A 15096-nucleotide genomic window follows, 5' to 3' on the forward strand; every position below is an offset into this window, starting at 1 on the left:
CGATGGGCTTGGGAGCCCACTCCAGGCGAAGGTCAGCTGACCACATCCTCGGCATCTCCCTCCCCAAGGGCCATAGACACACTGAGAAGTAAGGACAGCCGCTCTGTGCACAGGGCTGCTCAGCTTGGGAAAAAGACTCCCAAACAGTTTCCCCTCCTTCCAGTCCTTAGCATTCACCCCGGGGTGTCCACTGTGGAGATTGTCCTGCTTCCTGGAGGATGTGTTCCCGCTCTGACACTTGTTGTGGACTTGAACCAGTCACCAGCTTTGCCTCAGCTTCCTCCTGTGAGAAGGGGGTGGTGATAGAGGTGTCTAAAGCCTAAGGCAGCCGAATACAGGTCTGCGAATGTATATGTGGTTTGTATTGTTAGGAAGGAGTGTCCGTGGGCCGAGGTGGGGGTGCTGCTGCCGCTCCACCTAACAGTGTCAACATCAGAGTGCTCCTCCATGTCTCAGCCCCACCCTCCCAAGCTTAATCCGACCCCCACCCCCCCACCCCCACCCCACTGAATTCACTTTCACCTGTGAAGTGACCCATGCGTGTGACAGGAACCTGGAGGGTTGGGGGAGGGTGTGTGCATGTGCGTGTGCATGTGTGTGTGTGTGTGTGTGTGTGTGTGTGTGTATGTGAGTGCACGAGTGGCGACTGCAGGGAGCATGCTCAGTGGGCACTGGGTACCTGCTGGGTACCAGGAGATGCCGGTGGGTGAGCCGACTGCCTGCCGTGAGATAGCTTCAAGAACCATCAGGTGGTAGACTGGCAATGTAGTTGAAAAAGTGATTTGGCCAAGAGTAAACAAACACGCCTGGTGGGGGGGGGGGGCAGTGGCTCAGTGAAACCAACACTTGCATGGAACAAGGGAGGCCCTGGGTTCCAACCCCAGCAACCAACATAAATTCAGAAATAAAAAGAATAAGCAGACCTGGCTTTGATGCGCCATGGGCAGCTGTATGTGAGCTTCTGCGTGCTGGGGGTTTTGTTGTTGTTGTTGTTGTTTTGTTGTTGTTCTTCTTCTTGTTGTTTTTGAGACAAGGTCTCACTATATAGCTCTGGCTGGCCCGGGACTGACCAGGCTGGCCTCAAACTGACAAAAATCCACCAGCCTCTGTTGGGATGAAAGTTGCGAGCCTAAATGTAAGCTTTTTTTTTTCTTTTTCTTTTTCTTTTTTTTTTTTTACATCAGTCCCCAACCCCTACCTCTGAGGTTTGGAAGACAGAGATGCTTTAAAGAGTCTTCTCTATATTTATTGACAGGATCTCATGTAGCCCAGGCTGGCCTCAAACTCACTATGTAGCAGAGGATGACCTCATCTTCCCATTCCATATCTCAAGTGCTGGAATTAATGGCATACATTATTATGCTTCAGATTTTTTTTTTAATGTTTTTTGAGACAGGCTCTCATAGCTTTGGCTGTCCTGGGATTCACTATGTAGACCAGGCTGATCTTGAACTCACAGAGATTCTCCTGCCTCTGCTCCTTGAACGCTGGGATTAAAGGCAGAGTCTACCATACAAACTATTATTTTTTTTTTATATTTTGCTTGCCCTTAAAATATTTTATTATAAAGTTTTAAGTAAAGAAGAACATATAAAATATGAGTTTTGTTGAACAATAAAAGAACAGTGATAAAGCAGGCCTCCGGGCCCGCCTTGGATATAGATGCTCAGGTGACTAAAGTGATGATTGGACCCTCCTCCCACTCTGAAGGAGCATCTCCTCAGACACACCCATCCTTGCACTGACCATGGTGAGGGCGAGGATCACCCTCTGGCCTCCGCATATACTGTGCTCTTTTTAAATTCATTTTTATTATATTTATTTACTCACGGGATGCACATATGTCACAGCACACATCTGGAGGTCAGAGGACAAATTGCCGGAATTGGTTCTTTCCTTCTACCGTGTGGGTCCCGGGAGATCAAACTAAGATCATGAAGGCTTAGCAGCCAGCGCCTTTACCAGCTGAGCCATCTCACCAGCCTGGCTGTGTGGGCTCGTGAGAACAGAAGCTTGGTGGAAGCTGAGGAGAGAGTCCGGCGGAGGGTGACTTGATCTCTCCATGCAACAGATAAGCGAGCAGGGAACTCTAAGGTCACACAGCCTGAGGCAGAGATGGGGGTTCCAAGACCTGAGCTCAGAACATATAGCCCAGGACTTTCTCTCCTTTGTTCCGTAAACCTTTACTGTTAGCTGACCCTGCCCTGGACACCTATACTTGCTTTAGCCTCTTGCTCTGTTCATCAGCTCAACGCACAGTCTTGAATCCTGTTCTCACGGCAGGGAGCCCAGGGGGTGTCCATCCCCCATTCTCTTTGTGGCACAATCTCAGGACTTGCTTTCCTTTGTGTCGAGCCCAGCCCTCACGAACCTGGTTCTACCACACCCAGGGGGAGTTCTTCATAGAGCTGAAGGTAAGCCAGGCAAGGTGGCACACAACACCTGCCAGCTCAGGATCTAGGAGGTGGAGGCAGGAGGATCAGGAGTTCAAGGTTATCCTCAGCAACACAGTAAGTTCGAGGCCAAATTGGGATATATGAGACCCTGTTAATAATTATAATAGTAATAATAATTGGGATATATGAGACCCTGTCAATGATAATAATAATAACAATAACAACAACAATAATAATAATAGCAATAATAATAGCAACCAAGGGGCTGGAGAGATGGCTCAGTGGTTGAGAGCATCGCCTACTCTTCCAGAGGTCCTGAGTTCAATTCCCAGCAACCACATGGTGGCTCACAACCATCTATAACGTGATGTGATGCCCTCTTCTGCAGATAAAGCACTCACATACAATAAATAAAATAAATCTTTAAAAAAAAATAATAAAAGCAGCCAAGGCTGAAGATACAACTCGGTCAATAAAGCATTTGCTGTACAAACATGAGGACTTGAGTTCCATCCCTCAGAACGGCCCGTATAAAAAAAAAGCAGGCATAGCAGCACGTGTGTCTGCCATCGCAGTGTTGGGGAGGTGGAGACGGGAGGATGCCTTCCTGGCCAACCACGTTAGCATCATCAGCGAGCTCCAGGCCAATGAGAGGTCCTGTCTCAAAACAGAAAGTGGGAAGAACTTGAGGAAGGAGGCATCGACCTCTGGCCTCCACAAGCCTACATACACAGTGCATGCATAGCTATAGGCACACATGTGTACACACACATAGAAAACACACAGAAGTGAAGGGAGCCTATTAATCTAAAAAGGAGTTTTTACCCAGGCCGGCCCTTCTCCAGAACAGAGATCCCCCCTCACCCCAGTTGCCTTAACAGCTTGTCCTGTGTCATGGTTTCAACAGTCCTCCCTGTACCAAGGTCCCCGGGGGTGTCACAGGGCCTTAGCCGAGGGGTTCGGTGATTCTCCTTCGTGGTGGCGATATCAGCTACAGCAGCTGCGGTCTCCGAGCCCACTGTGTCCCCACTCCCCATTCTGAGCACAGAAATGCTCCCCGCTTTCAGGTGAGGGGGATGAAGCAGATAGAGGAAGCTGTCATCTGAGCAGGAACCGAGTGTCCAGCCTGGACTGATGCGCTGTGGGCTGCTCGGCCACCCTGGGGGGCACTGTGGGGGAGGGGTAAAGCTCAGGGGTGCTGGGATCTCCTCCCATTCTACCTGCCTAACAGGTGCAGGGTCTGTCTACTCTACTCCCGTTACCCAGTTGCAGCAGAGCCCTGAGTTGGGGGTCCCTTGTTCTGGGAGCGCATGGGGAAGGGGGTGTACACTAGAATTTCTCCACCGGCCCGTGTCATCCTAATGCCTGAGCCGGGGTCACTTATTCCTCCCACTCCATAAACAGCATGTCCAAGGTCGAGGCACGGCTTCCACGATGGCCCTGTCCCCGTGTTCTTCAGAAACCAGGAGAAGGGCATCTTCCCACCCCTTTATAAGACGCCATTGAAGCCTGGCATGGTGGCTTACACCTGTAATCCCAGCACTCGGGAGGCAGAGGCAGGTGGATCGCTGTGAGTTCAAGGCCAGCCTGGTCTACAAAGCAAATCCAGGGCAGTGAAGGCTACGCAGAGAAACCTTGTCTCAAAAAAAAAAAAAAAAAAAAAAAACAAAACAAAAAAAAAAAAACGCCATTTGTTTGCCACTGATACACAAAGCTCTCATAATGTAAACCTGTCCCAAAGACCTTACCTCAAAACCTAAGACCACAGTAAGGAGGAAGTCTCTGCAAGGAATTGGGGCCATGCAGACCACAGTGGAGATCATTAACACCTGTCAGGAAGTGTGGCTGTGACTTCCAAGCTGGGCCCTTGGGGTTCCTCACAGGCCAGCATGGCTAGGGACATGGGATGAAAGCAATGTGCTGGTCCTGGCTCTGGACACTGACTGACTCAAAGCAGCACCCTGTGTGACCCGGGAAAGTCAGTGGTCCTTTCCTAGCTCTCAGTTTCTCCAGCGGGGAGGGGGGGATGCTGAAAAGTGAACAGATGTACTGTAGGCAAATAACTTCTAGACCTCCTAAGGATGAGGCAAGAGCCAAGTCACTGGGTCCCTGAAAAAAGCCTAGAGAAGGAAGGGACTGGCCTGACTCACCCAGCCACAAGAATGGCTCCCCCCTGACCCCCCCCAACCCCCAAAACTGGCAACCAGGCCTGTGAGCCTCAGGCTCAAGCCAAACCATAGGACCTGATGTCCTCTGGCTCTGTTCTACATCCCAGGCTCTGGCCAATGACCCACACGGAGGTCAATAAATGGCACACGCTGTGATAGAGCTACTCCCACGGCCCAGCCCTATGGACACAGGCTAGGACCTTGCTAACCAGGCTCTACCCACTGCTTGTGTTGTCCTTTCTATTATTTGGGGCTAACAAGGGAGGAGTCTGACCCATGCGCATGGCCACCCAGGCAGAGAATGGTTAGGAGCACTCACTTTGGGGCTGAGGAGACGGCTTAGTGGATAAAGTGCTTGCTTGTGCAGGCGTGGGGACCCGAGTTCGGATCCCCAGTATCCGTGGACATGGCAGGTGAGCATTGACAGCCCACAGTCAGAGTCAGGGGGGTCCTCAAAGCAACCCGACTAGCCAGACAAGCTGTATGGTGAGCTCTGGCTTCAGTTGAGAGACCCTGCTTCAGTGACTAAGGTGGAGAGTAAAGATGGGAGATTCCTAATGCTAACTTCAGGCCTCTACATGTGCACACGTGTGTGCCTACACACACACACACACACGTGTCTGTATGTATAGCTCATTTTGGAATCTGGGAGAACTGAGTTCAAATCTTGTCTTCCTTGGCATGTGATGCCTCTGAGCCTCTGTTCACCCCACAAGTAGGATTGAAGTTCACGTAAGCTACTATTAGCAGGAGCAACACATGCTCACCATATCCTTCCACTCTACACCCCAAGCCCCATACAGCATGGGGTAGGTAGGTACCCTTGCTTGTGATCTGTGGCCAGGAATGGCCACATGATCTGGGGGACCCCCATGAAAAACAAAAGTACAAGTCCTTGCTCAACAGCTTCTAAAACTTTCAAAGCTGCTGTGGCCGAGCGTGCGCATTCAAACATAGTGCATGCCCTTCCTAAGAGCAGGGCCCTGTGACACCATACAGGTCACACCCTAGGGAGCTGGCATCACCTCAGACACAGCCAGGGAGCTTAGACCCAGCCCAGGTGGAAAGGGGCTCAGGCTCTTTCCTAGCAGCCAAAGGCATTACACTGGGGCCAACCTTGTTCCCTGAGCTGCTTGTGGCTGAGAGGGTGACCGCCCACCCCGCCTGCCCGCCCAGCCCTGCCACTGTCGGTGGTCATGGAGGAGGCATAAAAGGCTGACTGTTCTCCACCTCGGGACGCCTGTTTTTATCTCACGCCATGCATACAGTACATAGCTGCTTTCTTTCCGCAGAGGGCTGCATTTTTTTTTCTTCTTCTTCTCCTTTTCCAAGGGCGACGCTGGAAAGCCATGTGGCTTTTATTGCTGGCAGGAATGTCTACAGCGTTCCTCCCCACCACATAAATGGAGCCGTCATCTTCAGCCTTGCGAGGCCAAGGCTGCTCTCCTGCAAGCCATCAGCCTCTGAGATTAATTAAAGTTTCACAAGGACTGACAGGCATTAAGACCTTTTTGGAGAGGTGGAGAACCTCTAATAGGACCCTGTGGCCCAGGCGCTGCTGGGTGGGCTTTGGGGACAAGGGTGGGCTACAAGAGACAGAAGATCAGGGACCTGACCGGCAGGAGGTGGCAGCAGGAGGTGCCCAGACTACCTCGGTCTAGACTGTGATCTGAACAAAGACCTTTCCTTCCCAAGGCCTTGGTGCTGCCATTAACAAAGCCAGGGGCTTGGTCTTGATGTCTAAAAGGCTTCGCACGTGACACCAGAACTCTCAAGCCAGCTCTGGACTCCTCTGCCAGAAATGTAATTCTGTCCCCACGGCTGTCACTTCTCCAGTCTAATTCTGCTCCCCCTCCCCGCCCCCATGAAACAAGCAGAATGGTTGGGGACATGGGCTGTGGGGCCAGACTGCCTGGCTGGAGTCCCAGCGCTGTGGTTTCCTAGCTGTGTAACCTTAGGTAGGTCTCTTGACCTCTTTGGCTTCTGTTTTTCTCTCCTAAGATGGACTTGATGACAACTCCAGGCGGGGAGCGGGAATAGTGGGCATGGGTCGAGGCAGAGATGACCTGCCAGGAGCCTTCTAGGGCTCCTGGTGTATAGTGGGGGTCATTGCTGTGGTACAGGCAGCAAAAAGGGGAAGCTATGGAGACTGATGATTGGTGCTGAGTCCTTGCAGGGAGATGGGGGGGGGAGGGGCGGTGGGAGCTCATTCTTCTGGAAGCCTGGGAGATCCTAGAAGCCAGAGAATGAAATCTCTGCCCCTCCCCGGCCCCCAGAGGCACAGGGAGACTGAGCGTGCACAACAGGTGGTCCAATCCAAGAACCAGGACTCTGATACAGCAGCCCTGGGGGGCAGAGACTGTGTACTACAAGGCTGGACCAACGCCCTTCAGATAGAGGCTTCAGCGGGTTTCCTTCTCACCCCCAAGACCCAATGAGCTCTCTCAGGGCAGTGCTCTCAGGGCTCTCAGATAGGAGAGAGTGGGTGCCTCTCTTCCCCCGAAACGAAACGTGACTAGGCTCTAGGAGTGCAGGAATGCCTTACAGGTTCCGATCACAGCTGGAACAGTCGACAATTTAGGAAACACGCATTTCTTGTTCAGAGGGAAAACCTGAGATGAGGGGCATCCCACCAACTCTGGCCCTTCCTTTCCCTGCTGGGTGCCGGAGCTGCACCCTCCCTTGAAGGCAGCCCCAGTCCCCCGGCTTTGGGCCCAGAAGCACAGCACTCACCTGAGGTGAGTTCAGCCCTCTCTCGCTGTGCCTCCCCTTTTCCTCAGCACCTCCTGTGCCCTCCGGATTTGAAGGGTCTGTGGATGCTAAGTTCCCATTACAACGAATGGGTTGAGCGCCTCTCTATGTAAGACTGCAACCATATCTCAAAGGCTTGCACAAGTCTGTCTGGGATTTGGCTAGGCTTCAGCCAAGGCTGAGGTTTTCTTCTTCCCATTTCAGGGCCAGGCTCCCACAGGTAGCGACACAGCCAGGACAGGTGTCCCACCTCTCAGGAAATTGATTTTCAACTTAGCTCTATTGCCCCTGTTCCTTCGCCGGCTCTGATGGGGGAGGGGGGGTTCGGTACATGACATCTTCTGTATTTTGGTATTTTATATTGTGCATGTAACTACACACACACACACACACACACACACACACACACACACGTCTGAAAAAAACGGGATGTAGAGTGTTCCGTTTGCTAACTGCTCTTTCCGGCTGGCTTTCTCCTTCTCAGCCTTCAGGAGCTCTCCGCCCCTCCCCACCCAGGGAAAACTGCTGACCCTCCTCCTCAGGAAAGGGTGTCCAATGAAGTTCCTGGTGAGCCCCCCACCCCCTACTGGAAAGTCCCTTGTGAGTTCCAGGGACTGTAGGATGGAGGCGGCAAGATCCAGGACCAGAATGTAGAAACTCGGTTTCTAGAAGGAACAGACAGACACCTCTAGGGGAGGGAGAGAGGAAGGAACTGCCTGCGGATGTTGAAGGTGGTGGCCACTTGCTACTTAGGTCAGGGTTGCTGTGGGAGGGTGGTGGTGAGGGACCCTGGGACCCTGCAAAGCAAGGAAGCCCTTAAAAGGTTGCCTCGCCTTCAGTGCTAGCTCTGCCTAAAGGCGGGTACCAAACCATCTTTAGACCCCAGGTAGCTCTCAGGCCAGCCTAGGATGATGAAGGGAGGCAAGCTTTGAGTCCTGGCGAGCTGGGTGGGAGATACAAACGAATGGGTGATTCAAAGTTGGGGGGGTGGCACTTGCCAAAGACAGCTGGCATGATAGCACGTCTGTCCTTCTGTGGTAGACCTGCGCCAAGCACTTTACAGTTATCCCAGATACGGCTGTTAGCCCCTGTACAGATGAAAGGAAGGCTCGGGTAGGCTTGATGCAGGGTCCCTGGACCAGACTTACCTACCTACGAACCGGAGCATAACTCAGAAGCAGGTACACCAAAGCCCACCCTCCCCAGGGTCCAGACTCCCAAGGAATCACACACACACACACACACACACACACACACACACACACACACACACACACACACCCTTGGACTCAGAGCTGCATGGCCAAGAAGCCATTAGAACTCTCTCTTAGGTAGGGGTCCCTCTCAGGCTAAGAAGCTGCTATAGATGACCCAGGCTGGTCCAGTTTGCCTAGCAGTGAACAGATAGGTAAGGGAGAGCTTTGATGGCCCTGTAGGGGACACAGTGAGGTGCACTCAGATGGAGGCATGTGAGAGAAAGCTGACTGTTGTCCATCAGTGGGACAGGAAGGGAGATGGTACGACGGGTCCTGGTTGATGGACAGCACGCACGGAGATAGTTCTGGGTTTGTCAGTCCAGAGCAGGAAGAAGGAAGCTGGGTGGGGACCTGACAGGCAGAAGGATGAAAGTCTGTGCATTCTGCCCTATCCTCAGAATGGAACAGAACTAGAGAAAGGGTTAGGTGTTTTTCTGTTGGAGAGTTCTGCTGGTTGCAGGCCAGACTCCCTTAAGAACTCGGGCAGGCACCCCTCGACCTAACACCACGCCATCCGTTTGTCCGATATGTGGCCACAGACATAATGAAGAGTCATGCACACACTCTCCAGAAAGTAGCTCTTCCCAAGTCCAGTCGTTTAGAAAAACTTGGGGCAACGCTGCTGGCGCACGTTTGTGCGCTGAATCTGGCGGGGCAACTGAGCAACCGGCGAGGCGCCAGCGCCAACTAGTGGGCAATTCCCATCACTGCTTCAGCCCTGGAGACCCTGCACCGTCGACCTCGGGGCTGTGTACTTGAGAGTCAGCACTTCCCCAATCCTAGGTTCTGGTGCCCACAGAGGGCGGGCACCTTCGGAGGGTTGTAGCTGAGACCTGGTCCGGGGTCTGATGCTGGCTCCGTCACCACCACCACCACCCCGTTGCCTCACTTTCCGGAAACCCGTTTAAGTCGTTACAGGCTCAGAAAAAGAAATCAGGCAGAGGGACTAGTAAATGGGGCAGATACAAACTGGGGCATTTCGAAAAATCGAATTTACACACCATAGAGGTGGCCAGTCACAGCCCATAGTCTCTCTGAGGCAGAGTAGGTGACTCGTCTCCAGTCTGGGCCCTACCTGATGGCTAGTAGTGGTCCCTTTCCAGGGGAGCCCCCTCTGAGGGCACAGGCGCCAGGACCGGACTCACTGGATTTCGTCTGGTCCTGAGGCTGTTGCCAGAGCTTCCTAGGAAGCCCAAGGCCTAGTGATGGGTAACTCCCGAGGCATGAGTTCTCTAAAAGGTGAAATAAGGGACCCTCACCGTCCTTGCTTCCTTGGTGGCCTGAGGCGCTGGCATGAGGCCCAAAGAGAAGCATGGGACAATTCTCCTGTCGCTCCTTAGGTTCGGGGCACAGCTTGTCCCCACTGTCCTGCGCCCAGAGCCAGATTTCGTTTATTTGACAAAATGGAGCGTGCTAAAGTGAAGTCAGAGAGAGGATGAGGTCTTGATGCCGCCGCCGTCCTATCCTAGGTTGTATCGCTTCTGGGGCAGTCATTGTAGACAGATCCACGGCTGCTGGCAACGAAAATGCAGTCGAATTTCCAAAGCACAGAGAGAAACGAAGGCGTTCGTTTCCACAGTCCAGGGAGTACACTTGGGGGGCAGCCGTCACTGTGGGCTCTCCTCTCCTCTGTAGCTTTGTAGTCGTACTTTGTGCATTGGTGCCAGGCCTAGGACAGCGGAAAGAGGCTCCTGGCCACCTGGCGTGAGTAACAACGGAGACCCCAGGCCCTGACAGCGCTATAGACGCAGCACTAGGACCAAGAAGATTTGGTGGGCTCCATCCCATCCCATCCACAGGGAGAAAGCAATCCGATTGTTTTCCAAGCCACTGACAGCTTTCTTTCTCCCGCAGACCCGCAAACACTTCCACGACACAGGACGGTGGCTGCTTTCGTGTGGTTGTGTGTGTGTGTAGTTGTGTGTGTGTGTGTGTGTGTGTGTGTGTGTGTGTGTGTGTGCACGCGCGCGGGGGGTGGGGGAGGGCGATTCCAAAACAACCACACTGTTGTATTTTTTAAAAGAGCCGGGAGGTGCCACAAGAGAGAACGGCTCCACTAGGCCTACCTACGCGCTCCTGAAACTAGTTTTGAGTGGGCAGGAACAGGGTGGTTGACCCCACCCCACTGCTGGTCCGTGTGGGAACCCCCATGCTGTCTGCCTCGAAGGTTGACACAGAGGCCACAGAGGCGGAGGCCAAGGCCGCACGGGGCTGTGGAATCCCGCGTGGGGTGGAAGCTCTAGGGTCAAAATCGTTTGTGGGGTGGAGGGAGTGAGGAAGCAGTCTTGGGTGTCACCGCAGCGACCAGCTGAGGGTGCAGGTTCCGGGCTGCGGTAGCCAGAGCTGGAGCAGTCAAGGCTGCCACCCGAAGGAGGGGAACCGAGGCGCAGCAGGGAAACCGATTTCTGCTCAGGGTGCAGCAGCTGCTCCTGACTCCCGGGGACCACGGCTCCCGCGCGGCTACTGGGGACGCGGGTGTCTAGACCCTCCGGGGCGGAGCCTGGCCCCTGCTAGGCCCGCGCGGGCCCGAGCCACCCGGTCCTACCCGGCGAACCCCGAGCCTGGGGGCTGCGATTGGCTGCGCCCCGCGTCGCTCGCACGGCCCCGCCCCGCGGCCCCGGGTACTAACCCCGCGCGGGCGGCCGCGGCGCCGCCACTTGATTCTCTAGGATCCGGGCTGGGGCCGCGGCCGCCGAGTCCGTGGGGCGGCCGCGCGCGCGGGATGCGGGACTAGCGGGCGCGCGGCCGACCGTCGGGGCGTCCCCCCCCCCCCGCCCCGGCGCCGCCCCCCGCGCTGGCCGGGCCCGGAGCAGCCGCCTTCCCGCCTCCCGTTTCCCGCGGCTGCGGCCGCCCGCGCCCTGACGGCCACGGCATGCGTATTCCCGTAGACCCCAGCACCAGCCGCCGCTTCACTCCCCCCTCCACGGCCTTCCCCTGCGGCGGCGGCAAGATGGGCGAGAACAGCGGCGCGCTCAGCGCGCAAGCTGCCGCGGGCCCTGGCGGCCGCACCCGGCCCGAGGTGCGCTCGATGGTGGACGTGCTGGCGGACCACGCGGGAGAGCTCGTGCGCACCGACAGCCCCAACTTCCTCTGCTCCGTGCTGCCCTCGCACTGGCGCTGCAACAAGACGCTGCCGGTCGCCTTCAAGGTGAGTGCAGGGGCCGGGCTGGGAGGACACAGGGGAACCTGGGCTCCTCCGTCGCAGGAACCCAGGCCAGTGAGGACGTGGGTAGCATCAGACTGGGAAGACAGAAAGGGGAATGACACTCAGCTGGCAGGACACCGGGGTACCTAGGCGCTCCTGCTGCGGTACCCCACCCCCAGAAGGACCCCACCGGACTCCAGGCGACCCGCAATAAGAGCCCAGACTCCAGAGGACACTAGGGAGGGACACCGGGGATGGAAGGAAAGGGGGCCACTCATCCAGCAGGACACAGGAGTGCCTGATCACCCACGCTGCAGGAAGCCAGGCCCCGGAGAGCACGGAGGGAACCTGGGTGTCCCCGCTGTATGAGACCGGGTTCAGACAGATATGGTGTGCATCAGTCAGGGAAGACATTAGGAGGGCGTCCAGGAGAACTGGGCGTGGGGAAGGCTTCCTCCGCTCCCACTGCAGGAGCCAGTAACCGGGACCCCGCGTTGAGACCGGTACACCGCGGCCTTGCTGTTCACGGGACACGGAGACTTGGGGGGCACTGACAGCTTGGAGGGGCTATACCTCTCTCCACCTGGCCTTCGCAGGGCCCCTGTGGCGTATGGCGGCATGGAAACGGGAGGACTGGAGCTTCCAGATCCTTGGCACAGCCTAACCCGTTACTGGGCAGGAGGACCACGGGAGCTGGGCTAGGACCTGGGAGGTGCAGAGAGCGGGGAGGGCCTGGCCTACCCTGCGGCGCCCCGGCTGCTTGCGTTGTTGCTGAAACACTTCCTTCCCACACTCTGCACCTCGGCGGCTGAATTTGCACAGGACGACCGTAGGCCGGTCCTGGGGCGCCTTTCCCTAAAGGGCTGCAGCCGGCATCCCGAATGAGAGGCCGAAACTGGTGGAGTGTCTCTATCCTAGTAGCCCCGAGTCGGTCAGAGAATTTTTTTTTTCAGTTATGCCAGAGATAGTCAACTGTTTCGTTTTCTTCTTTCTTTCTTTTTTCTTTTCTTTTCTTTTTTTAAGGGGGCAGCCAGATGAAACGAAAACGCCTTGGTTTTCCCCTAAACCTCTCGCAGCTGCCACGAGAAAGGGCAGAGCAGGAGGGGCCAGCGGCTGGGGAGGTGGTGGCGTCCGAGGTAGCTGGCCTGCTGGCAGCTGAGGCCCGCCTTGCTCCCATTAAGACTTCAAATTGGAAGGGGGGGGGGGAGAGAAGACTAGTGACTCTTTGAGGTCTCCCGGGTGACATCTTAAAATACCAGCGGGGGGAAATCTCCCGGGGAGGAGGGGGGGAGGAAGAGGGGGGGGGGAAGGAGGCCCGTGTGACTGTAATCGTCAGATCGGAGGTTTTACTGTCACTTGGAGCTTAAAAGGAATCTTTGAAATTAAAAGAAGACAGGATGTTGACAGGAAATCTGGCCTTTTTAATCAGACCCCAAACATTTTCTCCTTGAAATCTTTACCATCTGGATCCCCAGTCCCTGCACACGGCAGCCACGTTTAAATGGCTGTGACTCTGTTTAAAGTTGGTTCAAACGGCATCGGCCTCTTGGTGTGCCTTGTGTGGGGGGCGGGGGGGGAGGAGAAGGAGGGAAGAGATGACATTTAAGGGGGCATCTCTACCCCCCCCACCGAGCAGTTCCCAACAGGCACATGCTCAGTTAGGGCTTTTCTGGATCAACTTGCAAAAAGGGCAGTACCGGGTTAGCGTCTTGCATTTTCTCTGCAATAACGAATCCAGGATCTGCTGAGGCCATTTAACTGGGCCTTGGCCACATTGCCGGGCCAAATTTCATACCCAAAAAGGCCAATGCGTTAACTGAGAACAAGGAACAGCCCCGTTGTTATCACTGCTGATTCTTTGGCCTGGGAGTGTGTAGTCTTCTTTAGCGCCCCACCCTTAGCAGTGACCTTGCTGACTGACAGCTCTAGCTTGGACTTAATTTAATTTAAAAAAAAAAAAAAAGATGATTTCTTTGGGCCTCTTGTTAACCACTAGACCCAGGATTTGGGTGCGGAGGGTAGAGAGTTCATCCTTTGGGTTCGGTGGTATTGAAAAAGGATCGACGTGCCGCTAAGGCTCCTCCACCCTTGCCTCTGAGAAAACCTTCAGTGAACCTGCGGGGTCGGGGGGGAGGGGCAGGGACGGGGGGAGGGGCACGGGCAGGGGGCGGGGGGGGAGGGGCTGAGGGCAGAGGGGGGAAGGGGGCAGGGAGTGGGGAGGAGTGGGCAAGCTGCGCGAGCCGCTCCTTTCGGCCTTCCTAAGCTGTCTTCTTTGCTGCCGGCTTCCTCAGGTGGTGGCACTGGGGGACGTGCCCGACGGAACCGTGGTGACCGTGATGGCGGGCAATGATGAGAACTACTCCGCTGAGCTGCGCAACGCTTCCGCTGTCATGAAGAACCAAGTGGCCAGGTTCAACGACCTGCGATTCGTGGGCCGCAGTGGGCGAGGTGAGCAGGAGGGACGCGGGCTGCCGCGAGGACAAAGGTGGAGTTAGGGTCTCAGCGAGAGCTCCCGGAAACAGGTCTGCAAGCCCAGGGCTGTCTCAATGGCACGTCTCCCTCCAGTAGGCATTACACCGGCCAATTTACGCGGATGTGTTTGTGATCTCTTACCGGTAAAGGAGAATTCTCCCAGGTTCCAGAATTTAGCAGCTTCTAAAGCCTCTAGTGCCGCCCTTCTTTCCCCGTTAGCATCCCTGATCTCACCAAAAAAAAAAAAAGATGCTGAGAGAACATCCTGTGCACATAGCTCAAGCCCGGGGTGGGTGTCTTTTGGTTGGCACTGACGCACCCAGCCACTCTCCCCAAGGTGGGAGCCCCCTGTTGTCTCCGTGGGGCCTGGTCTCCCCGGAGCTCTGGGCCTCTTCAGGTGCTTTCAAAAAGAGAATTCAGAGTTGGAAAGAGAAATTTGAAGGCTGCCATGAGAGCCCTAGGCTCCCCGCTGGTGGCTGCCCTGCCAGTCTGATCCACCCCGGTAGTGGCAAGAAGGCAGGACCAGACGCCACAACGGCTGCCGCCAGGGGCTGTTGAGTGGGAGGTTACTGGGACCCGAAACCTGTCATCTTAGTAACTCTGGGGTGGGGGAACCCTTTTTGTTCCCGTGCCCCGAGGATAGGAGGATCTGCGGCTTTAAGACTAGCCTGCTGAGAAGTGGCTGAGCAGGCACCTTCCCAAGCTCTGGGAGCCCTCCAGGGTTAGGAAGTGAGCTTGCTCCTGGCTGCCACGGGGCTGGGGCAAAATGGTACTTTTCAACACCAATAAACAAGACCTTCTCGAGATTCAAGCTCCCTGGGAGCCGTCAGCCTACTCCCACCAGGGCATCTGGGCACCATTTTGTCCTCTGCAGCCGTTTCAGTATATACATACAAATGTCAAACATA

General features: G+C 55.3%; 1 protein-coding gene across 2 annotated transcripts in view; it reads left to right on the forward strand.

The window, feature by feature from the left end:
- The window catches only part of RUNX3 (RUNX family transcription factor 3), a 55936-nt gene that overhangs the window by 20201 nt on the left and 20639 nt on the right, over positions 1–15096 (forward strand). The window contains exons 3-4 of one of the 2 annotated variants that reach the window (XM_084788323.1): positions 11460–11719; positions 14008–14164. In XM_084788323.1, coding sequence (XP_084644449.1) covers positions 11460–11719; positions 14008–14164 — 417 coding nt within the window. Of the gene's footprint in view, positions 1–11459; positions 11720–13128; positions 13417–14007; positions 14165–15096 lie in introns of those variants that run through there. The other variant, XM_084788324.1, reaches the window with a different exon arrangement.

This window comes from Acomys minous (assembly GCF_964271855.1).
Source record: "Acomys minous genome assembly, chromosome: 6".
In the NCBI taxonomy this organism is placed as follows: domain Eukaryota; kingdom Metazoa; phylum Chordata; class Mammalia; order Rodentia; family Muridae; genus Acomys; species Acomys minous.